Raw genomic sequence first — 22,304 nt, 5'->3', positions numbered from 1 at the left:
GTTAGCTATATCGCTTGATCAGGAAGCTTTCAAAGAGGCTTTGTATAAAACATAGGACATACTAGTGGAAGGGAATACCATGTTTGCAGTATGAAAAAAGCTGCAAAAGTTAGAAAACAACACCAGAGGGCTACAGAGAGAATACTCTTCAGAAAAGAAGAAGCTAGAAAACTTGAAACAACATATGACACAGTACAAGAGGCTCTCTCTAGTGATTTGTTCAATCATCAATTGATAGAAGAAGATAGAAACACCTTGTCACAATTGGAGAAACGGATTGCAGTACATGAAAGCATCTTAAGGTATAAGTCTAGGGCCACATGGATAGACTATGGGGATGCCAATACTAAGTACTTCTATTCCCACATCAAGGCTAGACAGGCTCGAATAGGGTATCATCCATTCATAATCCATTTGGAGACAGACTCACAGAACCAATGATGGTACATAAAGAATTCATAACTTTTTTCCAATGATTGTTAGGGAACTCAGCTACTGAGTTGCCTTGTATTGATGTTGAAATAACTAGAGATGGACCTTGATTATCAATTCAACAGCAGCAAGAGGTAATGATACCTGTTACAGGAGAGGAAATCACAAAGGTGGTCAAAGAACTTCCAGCTGAGGGCTGAGGGATTGATGGATTCCAAGCTGAATTTTTTCAGAAGTACTGGAGGTGATTGGTGATGAAGTAACCTTGGCCATACAACAACTCTTTGATAATGGGAAACTCTTAAAGTAAATAAACTACAACACCATCACCCTAGTGCCTAAACTTCCAAGTCCTAGCTATGTCAAGGACTTCAGACCTATTGCCTGTTATTCTACTATCTACAAGATCATTTCAAAACTCCTAACAAACAGGCTCAAGAAGGTAGTGAATTACTTGGTTAGTAAGTTCTTATATGTCTTTATTGAAGGCATGAGCATTCTGGATAATGTGATTGTAGCACATGAATTGGTAAAAGGATACTCAAGGAAAGGGGTGTCTCCTAGATGCATTATCAAGGTGGACATTAGAAAAGCTTATGATCCAGTTGAATGGAGCTTCTTGAGAATGATATTACTTGAGTTTGGCATCCCTTTTAGAATAGTGAACTTGATTATGACTTGTGTCACTACAGTGAGCTATACAGTGCTAATAAATGGAGGCGCGACTTTAAAGTTTCAAGCAAAGAAGGGACTAAGACAAGGAGACCCCATGTCTTCATATCTCTCTGTCTTAGCCATTGAGTAATTAAATAGATCCCTAAAGCAGTTGAGACACAACCCAAATTTTAACTTCCACCCCAAGTGTGCTAATCGAGAATTGATTCATATTTGTTTTGCGGGTGATCTGTTGATGTGTTGTAGAGCGTATAAGATCTCAATCCAGTTGATGTTGCAAGCTTTCCAATATTTCTCTTAAGTTTCAGGACATCAAGAATATTTGGATAAAAGTTCCATATACTTGGTAGAAGTGTCACAGGATTTCAAAATAGAAATCATACAAGACTGGCAATTTACTGCTGGTGAACTACCTTTCAAATATCTGGGGTGCCACTTTCTTCTAAAAAGCTAACCATACATCAGTGTATGCCCTTGGTGGACAGAATTGTTGCATTGGTCAAATATTAGACAACAAAAATGTTGTCTACAGAGGGAGAGTACAATTGATTAAGAGTGTGTCGTTTGAGATGCAAACTTATTGGGTCCGGGTCTTCTTATCTCCAAAGAAAAATTTTAACTATGGTTACTAACATCTACAGGACCTTCCTATGGACAGGAAGTACTGATCACCCCAGGAAAGCCCTTGTGGCATGGTATAAACTATGCCAGCCTATATTAGCTGGGGGACTGAACATCATTGACATTTTCAAGTGGAATAAAGCAACTTTATGCAAATTACTATGGGCAGTAACATTGAAAGAAGACAGACTATGGACTCAATCGATACATGGTATCACATCAAGGCACAAGATCTAATGCAAATGAGGACACTATAGCAATCTAGCTGGCTGGTTAAAAAGATCTTTGAAGTAAGGCAATAGCTAGCTGAAGCAGGAGATCTTATCACAATGCTAGAAGGAATGATTTCCTAAGGCAAATTCAGCATAAAGAAAGCCTACAGATCTCTTATGCCTCGGTATGAAAAAGTCTCATGGAAAAGTCTAGTGTTGGATAAAGGCTTACTACCTAGGCACCAATTCATATTATGGCTAGCTGTCCAGAAAAGGCTATCCACACTATATCGACTAAAGAGATGGGGGTGCAGGTTTCTCAGGGTTGTGTGCTCTGTGAGACTGACTATATTGAAGATCTTCCACATCTGTTCTTCTCCTTCCCATACTCAAACAACATGTGGAGGATCTTATCAAGCTGGGCAGGAATAATAAGACCAATTGGTAGCTGGGATGAGGAGGTAACATGACACTCTAAGAAAGTTAACAATTGTAGACCAAAGGCAGGTATCCTGGGATTCCTATTTGCAGCAACAGTCTACCATATCTGGGCAGAAAGAAATAGGCGTAGGTTCACCAACCAGAAACTAGAAAGCAAGCAGTTCATCAGAGAGATCATACTACAGCTACATATAAAAGGGCAGAAGATCCACAAGTGGAAGAAAGAGTTGGAACAATTAAATTGTTACCATGTATAGTTCAAGTGGAATTAGTGAATAAGTTAAAGTGAAATTAGTGAGTACTTAGTGAAATATCAGTGTTAATTGAAATTGAGGAATGACTCTATAGTCCAGGCGAGTTGTCTTTTACATATTGAGTTACTTGGTTAAATAAAAAAATTGCAGTTTAGCCAAAAAAAAAAGTTCTTTTTGGTGGGATAACTAGCTTGGCTCTGGGTCTCTTGCTCAACATTTTCCAAATACTTATCATGCAAAAAAGGTTAGAGTTTCTGAATTCATCATTAATGGGGCTTGGAATTTTACTAAATTGCATATTGTTCTTCCAAACTACATGGTTAGTCGAATTGCCACCATTGAGATTTTGAAATATAACATTGATTTTTCTATTTGGACCCTAAATCAAAGTGGTTTTTTTACTACTACATATTCTTGGCAAGTACTAAGAAAGACTAGAAGTCTTACTTTTACTGCCTCCAAGATCTGGCAAAAAAAAATCTTACAAGATCTCTTTTTTTATGATCAAGTTAATGGACAACAAACTTCCTACTGATGAAGTATTGCAAAGATTTAAAGTTCATAGACGCTCAAAGTGCATTTGTTGCAAAGCATGAAAATGGAGAGTGTGGATCATATGTTCAAAGAAGGAGAGTTGGCTGACACAGTTTGAAAATACTTCTCCAATAGTTGTGGTATTACTATCAGAAAAGAAGGAATAAGAGATACTCTTATTACATGGTGGATGAGCAAGACAAAGAATAGAGTTCATATAATTCTTATTTACTATGAACCTCTGTTCATTTGTTGGGAAATCTAGAAAGCCAGATGTAGTCACAAGTATGATGACATCAAAAGCTTTTCAGGTAACATCATCAACATGATTATTTATCAAATTAGAATGTTGTTGACCTCCCAATTTCCTCAAGTCAATCTAAAACATCAATGAGGCAATATTCTTCTACATATTAAAACACTCAAACCCAGGATAAATATCAAAAGTCTTAGGTGGAGTAAGCCTAGCCCTGGTATATTTGTTGATACCCAATTTTTTCCCTATCGATTTTTATACTCAAAATATTCTCAAAATAGCATGTACATGCATATATAAGTATGCTCAAGAATTTTTGACATTTTTCTAATTTTTAAAGCTTTTAAAAATTATTTTTATTATTTTATTTTAACAGTACAAAACCCAATTATTATTCCCAAAACTATCGTTTTGGTGAGTAATTTATTTCCATCCTCCTATTTACATCACAATATAATTAAGGTAATTATTTGCATATTCTTTTTTATAAATCTATTTGATATTTTAAGCTAAAATTGCAATTATAGCCTATATTGCGATTAATAGCATCTTACAATTATAAAATTACTCCCAGTATTTTTAAATTAATATCTATATATTATTAATTAATTTAGTGCTTTTAATTTATTTTTAAAAATCGTTTTAACTATTTTAAGCAAATTAAAAGGGGGGAAATTGGCTATTTAATACATAGCCCATTGCGTTTCGATTATATCCATATTAAACCCCCAATTTAAACTTAATTTTACCGGCCCAAATCCTAAAATTGACCCAACCCTGACCCAATTCATAATACCGGACCGGATCCCCCCTTTAATCACAGCCGTTGATCTAAAAGATCAACGGCTCAAATTAAACCTTTCCTTTTTAATTCACCGACTACCCCCGACCCTAATTCATTTCCACCCTTCAGCCGCCCTTGAATCCCCAAATTCTCTCAAGGTTCTTCGAAACCCTAGCCTCCCCTTACCTTGTTCCACCGTGTTTTCACCGGAGTCCATGGCTTCTCAAGCCATGGACAGCCTATACTCACCTCCTACATGCCTGTTGCTCGAAGGTTCGAGGCCAGACCTCGAGGGTCTTCACTCATACCTTCACCGATTCGAGGATTCCGGCCATCTCCGACCTTGCTCTGATGGCTCTTGGTCTTCTGAGCCTGATTCTGACCTCATCCGACTTAGATCGGACATTTTCGAAGCCTTTCTCATTCTAGGGTTCATCTGAAACCCTAACTATCGAGGTTCTCTCCAATTATTTTTAGATCTGTTATATGTTTGCAATATTGCTTAAGTTTCTTAAACGTTTTCTCCGATTTTCTTTCAAAAAGTTACTTCTTTTCGATTAGGGTTTCTGGAAAAGGTTCTTGAAAATGTTTCTGACTCTTCTTCTTCTTCTTTTCTTGGTGTGAATCGATCCCTGCTATGTTCTTATTTGCTCTTTTCTGACTCGCATGCTTTTTCGTGTGTTCTTATATTTGCTGTATTATGAAGTTTTCTGTTGTGCTCCGTTCTGTCTCCTACTGGTTTCAATATCATGCTCTCACATGCCTATCTTATGTGTTCCTTTACTGTGTTTTCCTACTGAGTTTTAGTCCTTTGTTTGCCTTTACCAGACTTTGTTCTTTCTAGATGTGTTTCATCGACTATTTCCTTAAGTTTACACTACCCCTTTATCTCCTGAACTCGTTTAAATTCCAAGCTTTTCTTGAAACTTTTTCCCTATACTTCAAATTAGTTTCTATGTTCTATTTGCCTTGAACCTGCTATTGTGCTTGTATGTTTTCTCATGAGATTCTGAAAGAGGTCTCTGAGTCTGTTTCAATAGCTTGCCTTCTCATCTCTGTGTCGAATTCGAGTTTAAAAACCCTAAGATTTGGGGGTTTCTTTGGCAAGTTTGATTTTGTGTTTGGACAGGGGTTCTACTTTGAAACCTTGAACTCTCAGACTCACTCCGAGTTTATGAACTGAATTTGAACTTTTTCTGCGTTTGTGATTTTGAAACTTTCTTGCTAGTCTTTCGTAATTAGCATGACATCCTTCTTGCTTGACATGTCTATGTGTTTTATATATGAGAGCTTCTCTTTCAAAGGTTTTGCCAACTGTTAATTGATTCTGAATCCCTTTAATGTTGCTTACTTGATTGTTACTGATTTTCCCCTAAATTAAACTTTCCTTTACCACTTTTCTGACTCGGTTCAATCGAACAAGGCTTTCAACTTGGTTCTTTTACTGGCTGTTTTACTGATTCCCTTTCCTTGCTTTTCACAAATCAAGTACCACTATACTTTTACCTTAAATAATTTTTATGTATTTACCTTTATTGTACTGCTTGGGAAAATATTCTGTCCAGGGCTGAACCTGACCTTCAAAATGTCCTAACTCTTTAATTTTTAAGCTGACCGGCTGGTCAGGGGTGTGCCAGCATTCCAGTTGCTAGGCATGACCACCAGCCTACCCTGGCTCCCCCTAATTCCCTTTCATTACACTTACACTTACTCCTAGTCTCTAAGTTCTGCCCCCCTCCTATGAGCCTTGCCTTGGGACCTTGAGTTCCCTCTGAACTTGAACATTTGAGGGCGGGCCCTTCCACACTACACTATGTTCTTAACTCTGCAATGATATTTGGGGTGTAAGCATTGCCAGGAATTCTTGAAGTTCCTTGGAACTTTGACACATCCCAAATAAGAGAAAGGCTTTGAAAATCCGATCCTGGAAGTTGGTTTATCTCATATTATTAGACTTTGAGTCTAGATTAGGCTGATTAGATGTAGATGTAATCACTGATGTAATTTTATTATTCCTTCTGATTCGCTTGGTCTGTAATAAGCTTTGTAAATAACTTTGTAATAACTACTGGGGTATAGTGAAGGGGATGGGACTGAATGCATGCCAAAGGGGTAGAAATCATGTCTATAAGATATTTACTCTTTAAAATTCTGCATTTTCACATAGAAATCATGTCTATAGGATATTTACCCTTTAAAATTCTGCATCTCACATAGAAATCATGTTCATAGGATCATTGCTTTCAAACTCTGCATTTTCACGTAGATACCATGTCTATAGGATATTTACTCTTTAAAATTCTGCATCTCGCCTAGATACCAGGTTCATAGGGGTTATCACTTTCAAAGCCTGCATTTTTCACATAGATACCATGCCCATAGGTTTTCTGCACTTTGTAATAATACCATGGCAATAAATCGATAATGAAGCTCTGCATATTGTATAGATAATATGCCTATAGGACTTCCTGCACTTTGCATATACATTTGTCATTAGGCAAGCCTGCTTATAGGAGTTAAAATAACTCATTACATATAGATGACCTGCCTATAGGATCTCTGCTCAAAATCAGTTACACCTAGAAAGCATGCCTATAGGAATTATCAACTTAATCAGAATCGCCACTCGTTCCTAAGTTTAAAATCAGTGGCAATTTGTTTAACACTCGTAGAGCTTATAACTAATGACTTTTTGCAATCAGTTATTCCTCCGTCCCTGGATTAATAGATATCATGCCTATAGGCCCTGTTTAACATACAAATAGTTAGATAATTAATCAACTGTCAGTTTTCGACAACTACATCTAAGCAGGACTAATTTGGACTCCCTATCTGGAAAATATGTGGTAACTCAATTCTTCCTACGCTAATTTTAATTAATGACCTAAACAGTATGTGTAAGACATGCTAAACAATTCGTTTCTTTAAGTGAGGATGCCTACTTGAGCCTTTAATTGTCCTTATTTCCCCATTAACTGCTTTATGTGTTTTGTTTGTCGCCCTAGAATTTTATCCTTTTAAAACCCCTGAAAAGCCAAGCTCCCTCCCTTTTAGGATTAGTAGTCCTAAACGCCTCCGGGACTGATAGGTGGGGCAGTTAATAGCATGCAGTAGGTAACGATACCATTCCGCGCTTAAATACCTTAACGGGGTGGGAAGGGTAGACATGGAGATGATGATCACATGATGACGCTATGTGTACGATTGATTACCGGTGTTATGTGGATGATCCACGTGTTTTACAAACCTAGGACCCCCTTTCCTTTATGTGACTTTGTTTAATATCAATAAAATTCTATCTTTTCAACTACCCAAAACCCCTCTTTAATTTTACTGCATTATTCCTTTTTCCCCTAAATTTTTCTTCTTTGTCTTGATTAATTTTCTGCATTTAGACCCTCCCTCAAACAAATTGTAGATCATCTAGACCTTGATTCCAACATGCTTGTTACATATCTATTTGTAACCCTTATGTGTGAAGTTATTTGTATACTTATTTGCATTAAAGTCACAACATAGCATGGCCGGGAACCACACTAGTGGATCTTGAGGGGTGCCTAACACCTTCCCCTCGAGATAATTTCTAGCCCTTACCCGAACTCTGGTTTTCAAAAATTCAAACTCTTAGTGTCCTAATGCACTTAATCATTAGGTGGCGACTCTTCAATTCCAAAAACCCAATTCCCACACGGGAATAGAGTTGTCTTCTCAAATGTCGTAAATCCGATTTCGCGAGAAAAAGGGGGCGTCGACAATATTCAAATTGAAAACTGATGGGTATAGCAAAGGAAATCTAGGAAATGCTGGAGGAGGTGGTGTTCTAAGAGATGACAATGGTCATCTAATCATGGCATACTCAGAATCCTAGGGAGAATGATCTAATAATGTAGCTGAATCCAAAGTTATTATTTATGGAATCCAATGGTGCATTACAAATGGATTCAGGAATGTGGATATTGAATCTGACTCTATGATCATTATCAACATGATCAATAATCAAAACAATGTCAATAGACATATTCTACATCACAAGCCAGATTAATAACTTGAAGAAACAAGGCAACTTCAAGTTCCAATATTGCTACAGAGAAGTAAATAATCTTGCAGATTATTAGTTAATTTTGGTGAGAGACAAAAACAAAATACATTCTTTACACAAGATTTGACCCCACCTAATGAGGCTAAAAACTGGTTGATGAATGACATGAAAGAAATCCCAAATTTCAAAATACGAGCGGAAAGGAAGGCCTTTACTTTTGATAATAGTTAATTATGCTTGGAGTTTTTCGTTCGGGCATATGTACACTGCTCTCCTTGTAACTAAGGATCTTAGAAGTTTCCCAAACTTGATACCTAATCCCATGTATACTGCCAGAGGAACCTTTTTGTACAAGGATGAATTGTTCTTCCTTCTTATTTCACAGGGTGGCTTGGAAAAAAATCCAGTACACCGGTTATGTAATGTTGTTACAATCAATACATAGATTAGGTTATGCCTAATCACCACAAAAAAAAAAGAATATCCATTTTCTCTCTTTTGCTTTTCTCATTTCTGTCCAGATGATGAAATACAATTCCTAGGTTTCCTCGTAGGAGCCCCGATTAGGGATGTGCATTTTGATCGGATATCCGACAATCCAAACTGATCCGCCCTATTCGGATTTTCAGATCGGATATGGGTTAGGTTTTTTAAAGGTTCGGATATTCAGATCGGATTTGGATTGGTATAATTTTAATTCAATCCAATCCGAAATCTGAATTATATGGACATGTATAAATATTAGACTTACATTTTAGGGTTTTCTCCTTTCGTTCGCTCTCTTTAGACTCTTATTTCTTAGCTTATATCAAAGTCTCTCTCTCTAACCTCTCTTCAGATTGCACTGTCCGCTTCTCTTAAGTATTACCTTTATGTTTCTCATTCTCAATCTCTCCTTCCTATCAATAGACAACGATGTCTCTTCTTTATTAGACATCTGTTCGGAATTTTAATTTATTTTATTTTGCTATGAAATTTTTATTTTCGTCTATTGCTATGAAAGATATTTGTTCCCTTTCAATTTAATAGAATGGTGAATAGCAATAGCCTTAAAAAGTGTCGTAGCCGATTAGATTGTTAGTAAACTTTAAAAGGCGTACAATCCTATTCGAAAATCTGAAATATTTACCCGATCCAAACTTTAGAATTCAATCCGATCCAATTTAATTCGAATTGGATTTGGATTGCATTTTATAAAATCTGAAATCCAAAATTATAATCCGAAATATACGAAATCTGATCCGATGCGACCGATGTACATCCCTACCCGAGAAGCAGACAAGAAAGTGCTAATGACCTCGAATATTATGTAGTAAATAAAATTAAATATTATTAATGTTTTAAAAAGGGGCGTGAGGCGGAGCGTTTTACTTAATGCAGGGCGAGATGTAAACCTCGATACATGAAGTGTAAGCCCCATAGATCTTTCAAAGTTTTAGTTCATAAATTAATAATATAGCATATTAACACAAAAATATCGAAAATACATTTACACTTCAGGAAAATTAAAAATAAATTTAAAAAATAAAATATCTTGAATGTTTTTACAAGTATGAACAACGCAATACTGTTAGAGTTACTATGAAGTATAAATCAACTATAACGTCTTAACTTTCAAAGAATTAAAAATCAAAATTTCTTAGAAAATATTATCACACTATATATTTTACCTCTAAAAGTGAATACTTAATAAATTTAATCAGTATTGTAATTTAAAATATTACTCCTCCATGAATAAATCGAAAATTACTTTTAAATAGCAAAATAATAATAGCCTGATAATTTTGAGAGACATAGAAGTAAGACAAGAAGATCTAGCAAGTAAATATATAAAGTTTTGCTATTTGTTTTTAGAAGAAATGTTCAAATGATGTTCACCCTCACGATGTTCTCAAAGTTAGTAAATATGCAATACTATCGTTCATTATTTGAGTTGTTCAAAATCTTCATAATCTTATAAATAAATAAAACTTTAATCATTCATTTGTTAAAGAATTTTGAGAGTCATTAGTGAATTTGATACATGATTGCATAGGAACTGTTGAGTAGGCATGTTTAGGGCGCACAATTAGATGCTTGGAGGCGTAAACCTCATAAAACTAAACTCCACACACGAGCCTCAAGACATTTTGATAATGCAATGTCCTGGGATGAGCCCCGAGACGAATCCCAAAAAAACCCTTTAAAACATTAAATATTTTTCATGCGATCCATTAGTGAATATCTCATAAATCCGCTGTCTCTATATCGTCATGTTCTCACTTATAGCAACAATCCTTAATTTCTAGTCGAAGAAAATGCTTCCTTTATTTCCCAACTTTGGCTTCTTGCTTTCTTTGCCCCTTCCACTACTTCAATACATATTCCAAACTCTTGTATTCATGCTCCAAGCACGTCACTACATCATGTGACATTGTTAACACTTTTCTGACACATTAATCACGTTATTAATTAGGCTCATAATAATAATTAGTCGAAAATTACAAGTTTAAAACTTACAGGAGTACTTTACGCTAGCGTTTGGCCATAGATTCTCAAATTTGTTTTGAAAAATCTGATTTGGGTGAAGTTTGGTTTGAAGATGAATGTGTTTGGACATAAGTTTTTAAAACATATTTCACTTTTTTTTTTTTTTTGAAAACACATGAAACATGACTTATACCCACAAGTTCTAATCACAAATACGCAATAGTACCTTTATCAATAACATTTATAATATTATCGCAAACCATAGTCTTGAATATAAATAAATTTGGTACAAAATTATCATTTTTATAATGAACTACACAATACACTATTAGATGACCGAGAAGACGAAGCAACATTGTTACAAAATAATAAATCGTGGGCTCTTTTATAAAATACAAAAGTTTGGAACAATTTTTAAAAAATGTAATAATGATATTTTGGGCCAAAATTTTGGGATTTGAGTTTTGTGTTTTGGGGAATTTGCCAAAATGTAGATAAAATCTATGGCCGAACATATATTTGCCAAAAAAATATCAAATATATTTTGGCAAAATCTATGACCAAACGGGTCCTACGTAACCAGATAACTAGCTGATCGGGTTTGGATTAGACTGACATGGTACGACTGCGGAGTTAGATTCAAGAAAGGTGACCTTCTTTAGTTTAAAGATAAGTTGTGGTATAATAAACGTGTAAGATACGAAAAATGATATTACTATAAGATATCAAAACAGTTAATTTATTAGCGTAAGCGCTTTAGTGATCCATCACTTTTCAGTAAGCCATATAGTATGTTATTCACACTTTTTATTTATGAAGTTCAATACTCCCTCCGTCCGATTTAGTGACGGGATTTCGAGAGTCAAATTGTCTTTTGTTCGAAGTTTTTTTATTTGCTTTTTGAATATCTTGAATTATTAATCATTATGACTTATAGTACTCTTTAGGTAATTTTTAAATATGTAAATTTTATTTTGGAAAATTTAAAATTTGTGTTCAGATACGCTATAAAAATTAAGAAGTTTGAATCTCAAAAAGTAAAAAATTTCACATAAAACGGGATAGAGTGAGTACGTGTTTTACTCAAGATGGTCCGAAGACATTGCATAGTATATATGTTTTTCAACTTTCTTATCCCATCTGGTCATGGATTTGGTTATTAGTTGATACGTTTGGACTCATCACACATTTTACTTACCTGTTTAACATATTCACGGATCAGGTAGATCCCAATAGTTCGCCAAATTCTAGGTGGGTAGCCTTGGAGGCTGGAGTAACGGTAAAGTTATTTTCTTGTGACCTATAGATCACGGGTCTAATCCGTGAAATCAGCCAATAATGCTTGCATTAGGTAAGGTTATCTATATCATACCCTGGAATACGGCCCTTCCCCGGACCTCAACAGCTTAGACTTAGATGGGAACTACTTTATGCAAAAGAAAGATCAAGACAATTCACGGGCATATTCCAACTTTTTGGCTAATAATTGGAGTTGAAGGTTTGGAGGGGGGAAACAAATATTCAGAATGACTGGACTTTCCATATATACAGCAACAAATTTCAGCAAACATAGTAGCATCATATATTATCCATATGACATAGCCATGAAGAAAGAACGTGAGATCACCAGGATATGAACGGACATGCAGCAGAGCTCACCTTATTTACAGGTTAAAGAGCTCCTGGAGCAGTCATATGATTAGTTTGTACAAAATGATTATAAGTAAACCACTACCAAAGAATTCCTCACTTTTCTAAAGAAATCAACTCCTGAGTAATGAGATAAGTCTGCCCCAGATATCGAGAACAACTAACGCAAACACCGCTACTCTACTTAACTCGCCCCCTCCCAGGTTACCCTAGGGAAAAACTAAAACAAAATAAATAAGGAAAATCAAGAGCTTGCTTTACACATGCAATGCAGCACATAGAGATCTTGTTGTTGCTTACATCTGCATAAAACTTTTTAGCATTGCACCACAGAAGCTGTCTTACAATAATCACCTCACCAACTTTACTACTATGTCAACAAAAGCAGCTGAACATCAGTGCTCAAAGATATCACCAAATCTCCAAGGAGGAAAATGATTATGTAGCATGGGCACCATGTGTTCTTGAAGCCCATATACCGAACACAAGAAACCAGAAGACAAATAGGATAGCCCAGTATCGAGCAGGGCCATATTTGATTCTTGTTAACACAAACTGCATTTGACGGGAAAAAGTTAGAATGCTTCTACAAATTTCGTATCTAATAACAAGAAAAAAGCATGAAAAAAGAATTGGTGTTAACTGGAAGTGAAATGAAAATCCTTGAAGCTGAGATACAACAAAGAAATTTCATCCTAACAAGCCGGTGAAGTAGATAATACACTGAACTGTGATATGTAGTTTTAAAACAAAATATGTGATTAGCTATGTTGCGCGGGCTCTCTGAGAACGATGCCACATCAATGTTGGATCCTCCAAAAATGCACTACTTTTGGAGTATCTGGCGCACACACGGTGACATTTTTGGACAGTCCCAGCAACATAGGTGACTAGAAAAAGGAAGCCACTGATTTGAGAATCTCACTCTACTTGCTGCATTAACAGTTCTTTTTGACCTTTTCTAATTATCCATGTATTGTACACAGGCATGTCTGGAGACGCATTAATTCAAAGTTCACTCTCCTTGCCACTTATTTGACCCCTCTCCTTGCTGCATTAAGAATTGTGTTTGACCTTTTCTAATTATCCATGTATTATATCCTTCTCAAAAAATTACCCATGTATTGTACACATGACATTTTCAAAGGTTTGACAAACAAATATTAGCATTTCTGTATGAGCATAATTCACATAACACGACATATTAGCTGAATAATAACAGTTCAAGAAACAAATCAACAAAATTATTTGTTTAATCCACCAGGCAAAAGCATCACTCATAAATGAAATACAATTTGTTAACATGACCACTAGAAACTAGTAACTCTGTTGTCCAAATCTATATCATCTTATTTTGATGTTTAATAACACAGTAACATTTGGTTTAAGTTGCTAACATGACATGCAAGATGCAATGAAAAGAATTTGAAGAAACTTACAAATCGGAAGAATACTACAACTGTTAACGCACAAACACCTCCAAGAAGAATATGCAGTCCATTTTTGGCAGTTTTCTAAACAAAAGAAAGAAATAGTTAGGTCAAGCAAATAATAGCAAGTAGGAAAACTTCTTTAAAGTAGCAATTAGTATCTCGATAGTGCATAAGCTACCACCACAAAATGATAAACTAGTCAAGTTCGCTAATAATGTACGGAATAAGTGCCGACTTGAATATTTATATATATATCCTAGTAATGATAGTGTTGGTCAGGTTGAGCACACTTCGACTAATTGACCAGGTACCTAAAATGTTCCACCAGTATCCAGTTACATTACCCACTAAGGATTATACATATGGAAAGAGTTCTCACCAAGTCTCGCCTCAGCTGAGATTAGAACCTTGATTCCCAAAATTGTTATCCAACTCTTAATTACTTCAATTTCCCAAAATTGTTATCCAACTCTTAATTACTTCAATTTTTCTTGGATTGTTAACATTTGGTTTAAGTTTCCAAATGAGATGCAAGATGCAACTTTATATATCAAAATGTGCAACCATTTCTGTAGGATTAACTTTTATGCTAAATTTTTTTCAATTGTATAAAGCATGATAAATAGAGTAACATTGTCCCTTCGTTTTTTATTATTGCTGATAGCAAAGTATTTTCATCAGTTGTTTTCTCACTTCTTATGTTGGTCCATCCTTCTTTTGGAAAAACCATTTACCCTTGTTCTAAATTGCTGGGACTCTTCACTTTTGGTGCCGCACACATGTCAACAGGGCGTGGTGTTGGTGTAGGTGTGGGTGTGGGATCTGTAACTTAACTGACTAGGCATTATGATTATTTTCTTGGCGAGCAGTCAACATCTCTCGTTCAAAAAGTTCTATAGCTTTATTTGTCTTATCTTACTCGTTAATCTTTATCATAAGTTTGGCAATGTTAATATTGGTGTTTTGATCCTGAAAGGACATGCTGTCATAAATATATCAGACAAAAAACAGTTCACCAATGTGGTCTTAGATTCGTAAAATTATGCATAGTACCACTTTACAGACCAAGCCAGAAACCCCAATGAAGACCAAGAAGTTCCTTTTGGGTCCAATCCAAAGGTTTGAGACTGGAAGGATGAAACTTCAGAAATCTATTTTTGAAGGTTACCATGAAGCTTTTACCGAAAATAAAATAAACAAAATCGAATATAAAGCAACATGAAAGAACCCACAAGAAACTCGTAAATATTGACAGCACCAGCAGAGAAGCAAGTTCAAGTACCTTCCCAACATGAGGAGCAATAAGCCATGCAAGAGTGATAGTAAGAAGCCCTGTAGCGAGCAGGATCCCAGTACCCTCAACAGCCCATTTGGTTACAGTGTTTTCTGCAGGAAGAGCTTCTTCTGGAACAATGTTAGAACCAGAAGCCGGCTCACTAACAACCTGGGAAACTGCAGTGGAATAGTGGTTATGGGGGTTGAACCACAGTGCAATTTCACTTAACCTTTGCCGTCGAATAGCTGCAATAGCATCAGGATCTACAGTTGAATTTTCCAGCACCTGTGCAGGATTAGGCTCCCCATTTGCAGTCCTTTCCCTCAATGCATCATACTCCTTCAAAGAGCTCACAACTTTCTTGAAATCCAAAATTCTAATGTTTTTCGCAACACATCCACAAATCTCACATATGGTGGATCCATGGTTAATAAACCACTTAAGCGCACAAGCATAGTGTACCATAGCAAGATCATTTTTGCACGCACAGCCAAGCTCGTTCAAAGTGTCCTGGTTATCATCATAACCCATCTCTATATCACCATTACAAACAAAAACCTCCCCTTTTGGACTAATGAATTCAACTAGTCCAGATCCTTTCTCGCTACTTCTGTTGAAGGAAACATTTTCGTCATTTTTCACCACTTCATGGCAATCAAGCTTCACCTCGTCATTGCTACTGTATGCATCCGGTGCTGGTGGAATAATTCCTAGAAATCCTAATGCAGCAACTCCCCTCTTGTCTGATTCAGAACACTGGCACACTCGACAAGATGGAAAGCCTGCCTCCTTATCCAGACTGTGACGTGATATAGAAGAATTCCTTGATTCTTCGTTCTCAAAAGATGAACCAACTTCACGACTGGCTTCACTGCTTTGGGGTAACCGTTGGTTTTCCATCACATCAGGATTTGTGTGCCTGAGATAATTATTCAGATTTTTCTTAATCACAACATGAGGTAATCATACGCATACACCAACTTCTCCACCAACATTTCAGTTAAATAGAATGCAGTGAATCCATTCCACGCAGAGTGTGAACTTCCTTTGACAGAAACGATCAGTAAAGTTTGTTAAAAGATAGAAAACTCTCAGATGCTTTATGAGACGTATGACACTAGATCCTGAATGAAATCATGCCTCGTCCATTGAAAACCTATAACAATATTTATTGAACAACAGCCTTTCATGTAGCAAACAACAAAAATTAAGCTCTAAAATTTTAAGAGCTATAGAATCTACACATTCTTTTAACAAGATTCAAAGGATAGGGTTTTACATGATTAATTCATTTCTATATAAGAACAATGGAAGAGAATGCAAAAGAACAAAAGAAGAAAAGAAAAGGTTTGTGCTAACCTGGAAATTTGAATCATATAGGTTGTCCTAAATAGGCCAAGATTTCAGTTTTTATTGGAAAAGTTGTGAACATGGTTCAAGTAATGATATGGAAACCAGCATATAATTTTCTCAAATCAATTACTAGACAAGTTCATTTCTAAATAATTGCCTTCAGCCATAGACAAATTGGTGAGTGCCATTCATCATCTTTATCCACCTCTTTCTTTTGTAATGCCATTTTTAAAAGAGACTATTAACAGTCATAAGCACTTCTTGCTGTTGTTGCATCAGTGCATAAAAATGCTACTGAATACAAAACGAAAATGAGGGAAAAAACTCTTTCTTTTTGTTTTTTTAAAGGTAAAACTGAGGAAAAACCTATAGAGGAAGTAGATAAAGTACTGGGAAAAGCGAAACAAGAGAAAAACATAAGCTTGAATTGCATTGTGCCAAATATACAGAAGTTAATAAAATCTAGAGAAACACTGAAGTTGCTACTAGAGTTTGAGAATCGAACAGCCACAACTTCGTTAAAGGGGGGAATCATCACGGTACTAAAAGTTATGGAGGATTATCCTTACGCCTGTAATAAATTTCAGACTACTGGTGATAACTGATAACTACCTTGGTGTCTTCCCAAGGTCTACAGCCAAATTTGCTCCCATGTTCTGATTCAGATTATTGTCTCCTTTTTTTTTTTGGTCTCCTAGTCGGTGTCTAGTACCAACTTTAGGGTCCGACTAGTCCAGATTCGGGCCGCAAAGTCCCACTTTGGGGGGGTAAAGAGCGTACTTCGAACCTCCACTACAACCTTTAGTGGTCTGATTACTGTCTCAAAACTCCTAACTTTGTAGCACATAATCCCTTTTTTCAACTTGAAATCTTTAATAAATTATTCCACTCCTAACTTTTAGCAACCTAAGCTGAATGTGAACAGATAAACTAGACTCCTTTATTTTTGTAAAAAGCAAAGCAAACAAAACAAATGTGGCACAGTCTTGATCATCCATAACCTTAATTACTTATTAATTCAGTGAATTAGTTGCGTAATACCTATCGAAAAATCCGTATCGTAGGGCTGTGAAATCAAGCTAAATTTTAGAAGATATAAACAAAAAGAAAAACCTAGAAGCAATTTCATTTGTATAGCAACTACTGACAGTGTACATATCTGCAATCAAAGATTATGCAACCAAAACAAAAATGAACAGAGAAAAAAATTCAAGAAAAACGCTAAAATCACTTCGAACCAAAACTGAAAATTTCTATAAAACAACAGCTTAGACATCATTTAACCAAAAAATGCAAAAGAAACCCACCGAAAATTCTAACGGCTTTGCCTTAGAAAAGAGCCAAAAGCATCTTCATTTCTCTAATTTGATATGGAATTTGCGGTCGAATTTTGTGGAAGAAGAGATACCAATTTCACAAGCATAAGTAATTAGTGTGAAGTGTAGATGGGAGATCTCACGCAAGCACTCTCTCTCTTTCTTTTTCTTTTTTCTTTTCTTTCTCATAAAATATATTCTTAAACTAAGTAATAAGTAAAATTTAAAATAAATAAATAAGCACCTTGCAATATATATGTAATTATATGTAAAGTGTCAGAATTATCCTTTTAAATGATTGGCCATTGAAACTTCCACACGTATTTATAAATGAGCGAAGTGAGGGTCCTTATATAACAAAAAATTAATAGAATATGTTACAAAATGTAGCTCAAAGTAATAATATAGAACAATAAAATAGATAACAATGTAGAGAGAAAGAGAGGAGAGAATCTTATTTCTTCTATGTATTCAAGTGTGTACAATGTGATGCCCAAACCCTCTATTTATAGGATGATATAGGTAATACAAAGGGACTCCATAAACATGGTATTAACTATTGAGAACATGGGGGAAGATCATTGAGGTGTGGGAGTTACATCCATAATGCTAAGAAGTAGTGGGAGGTTAATGGAGAAGAGTAGTGGGTGTTACTCCCTTAGGAGTTATGGACATCCACCATAATCAAGTATTTCATAACACTCCCCTTTGGATGTCCAAAGATAATGTGCCTCGTTAAAACCTTACTAGGAAAAAACCCTATGGGAAAAAAATCTTAGTGAAGGAAAAAGAGTACACATATCTGTAATACGCTTTATTTGCTGCCTCGTTAAAAACCTTGCCAGGAAAACCCAGTGGGATAAAACCTTAGCTAAGGGAAAAAGAGTACAGCACATATTTGCCTCCCCCTGATGAAAATATCACGACGAATTCCAAGCTTGTCTAACAACTTCTCTAATAGTGAGATCGGTAATGCCTTGGTGAATTATTCCGCCAAATTATCACTTGAACGAATTTCTTGAACATCTATTTCATCATTCTGTTGAAGATCGTGTCTGACAAAGAACTTTGATGAAATATATGATTTATTCAGTCTCTTTCAATATTCTTCTTTCAGTTGAGATAAGCAAACATCAGCTTCTTCATTGTTATTGGAATCTTCTCTTCAAAGAAAAGTCACACATGTTGTGAAATGATAATATGACAATTCCTCACATACAAATAGATTGTTTGAAGAACGGACTTCAATAAATGCCTGCATTTGCATAAACAACAAAACCTTGACAATATTTGTTAGAATAAACAAATCTATATCAAGGATTCTTTTTGCAATATATACTAATCATATTTCAATATCTCCATATAGCCTTTATACTCTCAGCTGTTGGGACTATTCGTCCAAATTTCATATTTTTCAGATGAAGTCAATTTTCATTGCATATTTTTTATTTGGCCAATCATTTATCTGTCCAAATTCCATGACAGATTTGAGCTCAAGATCCTCGTCAATATTAATAATATTGAGCGCTACATTATATTAACAACATTGTCGACGATCATTTTACATCGGTTCCATCATCGCACAATAAAAAAAGACATAACTTATCGAGATCTCATTATTTTCAGGTACCTGATCCTCTCCCATGAGGTCTTATAAAATGTTATGTCATGGTGCTCTTATAAAGCACTTGCCTCCTTATTATAACCATCTTGAATATTTGCTCATGTCCTTCTTCAAGGAGTTTTATCTTTGGAACCGATTAGTCTATTACGCTTCAAGAGTTCCATAGACTATGTCCATCATGAACTTTATTCTATTTGGAGCATTAGTACCTGAAATATGACATTTAGTTTGGGTCAGCAAATGCGCATGGAAATATTTTGCAAATGAATTATCACTTGAACTTCAAGTTCATATTTTCTTGTACGAGGATCTAATGTACTCATAATTATTCATTCCATGTATTACTTTTTTTCAGCTGCTCATTTCCCCCCCCCCCCTAATGTTGGGATCACCAACACATATCCCCAACCTTCATTAAGACCAATCTTTGTGTATTGTGGTGGCACAATTAAATCATATAGTACATCCATATTTCTAGATGAAAATATTTGGTTCCTGACCCTAAACCAATTGTGATGGGGAGAATTTATCATAACTTGTTGGCTAGATGCGTACAAGTGCTGTTGTATATTAAATAATATACTTAATACAAAATTTTTATTTGGAGTTTTGTTCTCATAACCAATGGTTTAGCTATAATTGGAGGCATAGAATTTCTGCTAAACCAACTTGGATTTAAACCAGCATTATCAAGATAAATTATCATAATATATATTCTGGAACTGTGCTCTAATAATTTAAGCAAACAACCTTGCAAAAATCAAAGTGCAAGTTGATAACAAACGCACATGTGACTATACAATAGATGCATCTATTAAAATCATATAATAGTAAACGGTCCACATGGAAGGTGACTGGGCCCATATATATATCACCTTTTATTCGTTCCAGATTTTAAGGGATTCGATCCCAACCTTAGCTGGTATATCATGAGAATAAGCAGCACAAGAGAATTCTTGAAGAATCTTCTATTTCTTCAATATATGTCAATGTGAATTCTCAATTAATTTTCGCATCAATAAACCACGATGGCCAACCGGTCATGCCAACAAATATTTATTTCAGTAAATATTTAATTTACTATGGCATGTGATTTCATATCATGCTTATACATCTGTAGTACAAATAGAAGAAAAGCCGGGTAACCTTTCATATTTACCCGGTATGCTATAGTAATATGAAGATAATCAATCTTCCTTTCATTTATAGTCTCAATATGCTAACCACTTTGGCTAATACATTTGAAACTCAAAAAATTTCTTTTGAGACTTAATACAATATCAATGTCATGAACAATTTTATTCATCCGGGTAGTAACAAATTAGCTCTTCCGGAGCTCTTAATTGATTTTATACTACAAGATCTTTTGTCACACCATCCATATAGTGAATGTCTCCTTCACGGAGGAAATCATATCATAATAATTGTCATGGTCAAAATCATCATAAGCAAAATCATTTCTTGCTTTACTTTTGCCTTTAATAACCTTTTATAAGGCATGTCACAATATTTTTTGCCGTACCACATGTACGCGACCAATGACATATTCATTATCTTTATTTCGCTCAAACCTTCCTTAGAGGTGATCTGTGGTATTTATTCAACCATGCATAAATACATTCTTGTGCATAATTTGTATCACATATATATTTTCACACTCACTTCAGGAATGAGTCTGCATTTACAATGCTTATCACAAGTCGCATTCTTTTAAAAAATGGACTATAATCATCTGAACGTGCCTTATATTTACACACCAAACTGATACACATTTCCTTCACCTTTGAAGGATTATTTTGAGAACCTTTATTGTTCTCCTTTTTATAATTACCATAATGATGACTGTTATTATTTGATCTTTTGGCACGCTCACGTTCATTAGTCAACCACTTGTCTTTATTTAGACTTATTATGCACAACTATCACATTCACTTCAAGAATGGAGCAAATCAAGTGGGACAAGCTTCATGCCTTTTCATGAAAAATATATTATTTTCTTTAGTCATCATTATATCATCAATATGATGCATTGGGACTCAAATCCAATGCCTTACCCATATAAAGACATGTTAGGCCATAACGAGTTGGGACTCAAACCCAACTTTTACAATCATGGATCATCAGGATTCAAAACCCGATGTCTTACCCTCATGGTGCGTTGGGACTTGAACCCACCGTCTTATCCTTATATAGTGTTTATCACAAATGGTCTGATTCACATCAGGAATGAAATATAATTTTATGTAGCCACAGAGTAAAATCTATCATAAAAATAAGCAAAATAGAAATGATAAGAACTATTACCAATAAAAATATGATAGAGTACAAACTCGTGTACTAGTATCCTACATATAAACATGTCAATAAGAGAGTCACCATGTAGCGCTATTACTATGTGATGTATTACTGCAAACTAATGCATGATGATTAAATAAAATACACACAAGAATTGAAACACATAACTAAATGTACTTAACTTAAAAAAAAATAATCTTAAGTAATAACTATTGCTAGCATATTCTGTTTTAATACAGATGATGTCAAAATAGGCTAGTAAAACATAATGATATCACCTTGTCAATTATCAGCATAAAAATGTTGCATCTAATTAGATTAGGCCATCGATCTTAAAAGTCCTCGTTAATACATAACATGACCAGAATGCTTTTTAATGTTTCACAAAGGTCTTTTAATAGCATGAAAAATCAATGATAGCATGATGTTATAATTGTATAAGACCAATTTTAGAACTAGGAACAAAGTTAGTGGACATATACAACCATACGAGCATGAAAACTTAAAATCAAAGCTTAGTTTTTTCTAAACAAAGCAACTACAAATCTTAAATTTTAACCTAAGCTAAATACACAATTTATGGTATAATTTAAAAAATAATACTCCCTGGACAATAGAGGCAAACTAAACATTAAAATGG

At 35.1% G+C, this 22,304-nt stretch overlaps 1 protein-coding gene across 3 annotated transcripts; it reads right to left on the bottom strand.

Annotated features, from left to right (window-relative positions):
• On the bottom strand, nucleotides 12,288–17,937 carry LOC109223400. 3 transcript variants are annotated; one of them, XM_019387696.1, is made up of 4 exons: nucleotides 17,737–17,937; nucleotides 15,083–16,121; nucleotides 13,807–13,881; nucleotides 12,288–12,922 (listed from the first exon to the last, which is right to left on the bottom strand). In XM_019387696.1, exons 2-4 carry the CDS (start codon nucleotides 15,974–15,976, stop codon nucleotides 12,806–12,808), a joined length of 1,086 nt encoding a protein of 361 aa, XP_019243241.1. In that variant the 5' UTR covers nucleotides 15,977–16,121; nucleotides 17,737–17,937; the 3' UTR covers nucleotides 12,288–12,805. The 3 variants fall into 3 exon arrangements, with proteins under 3 accessions (XP_019243241.1, XP_019243242.1, XP_019243240.1); XM_019387697.1 differs by having other exon boundaries at nucleotides 15,083–16,117; XM_019387695.1 differs by having other exon boundaries at nucleotides 15,083–15,995.

The sequence above is a fragment of the Nicotiana attenuata genome, chromosome 3 (genome assembly GCF_001879085.1).
Source record: "Nicotiana attenuata strain UT chromosome 3, NIATTr2, whole genome shotgun sequence".
Taxonomy (NCBI): domain Eukaryota; kingdom Viridiplantae; phylum Streptophyta; class Magnoliopsida; order Solanales; family Solanaceae; genus Nicotiana; species Nicotiana attenuata.
Note: the sequence above shows the minus strand (reverse complement) of the source record. Positions and strands in the feature narration are given on the sequence as shown.

Coding starts and splice junctions, on each gene's coding strand:
- LOC109223400 (XM_019387696.1), bottom strand. CDS start 15,976: ATGGAAAACCAACGGTTACCCCAAAGCAGTGAAGCCAGTCGTGAAGTT. Junction 13,882..15,082: donor TTGCTCCTCATGTTGGGAAG/GTACTTGAACTT, acceptor TCTTTTGTTTAG/AAAACTGCCAAAAATGGACT. Junction 12,923..13,806: donor TTGTAGTATTCTTCCGATTT/GTAAGTTTCTTC, acceptor CGTCAAATGCAG/TTTGTGTTAACAAGAATCAA.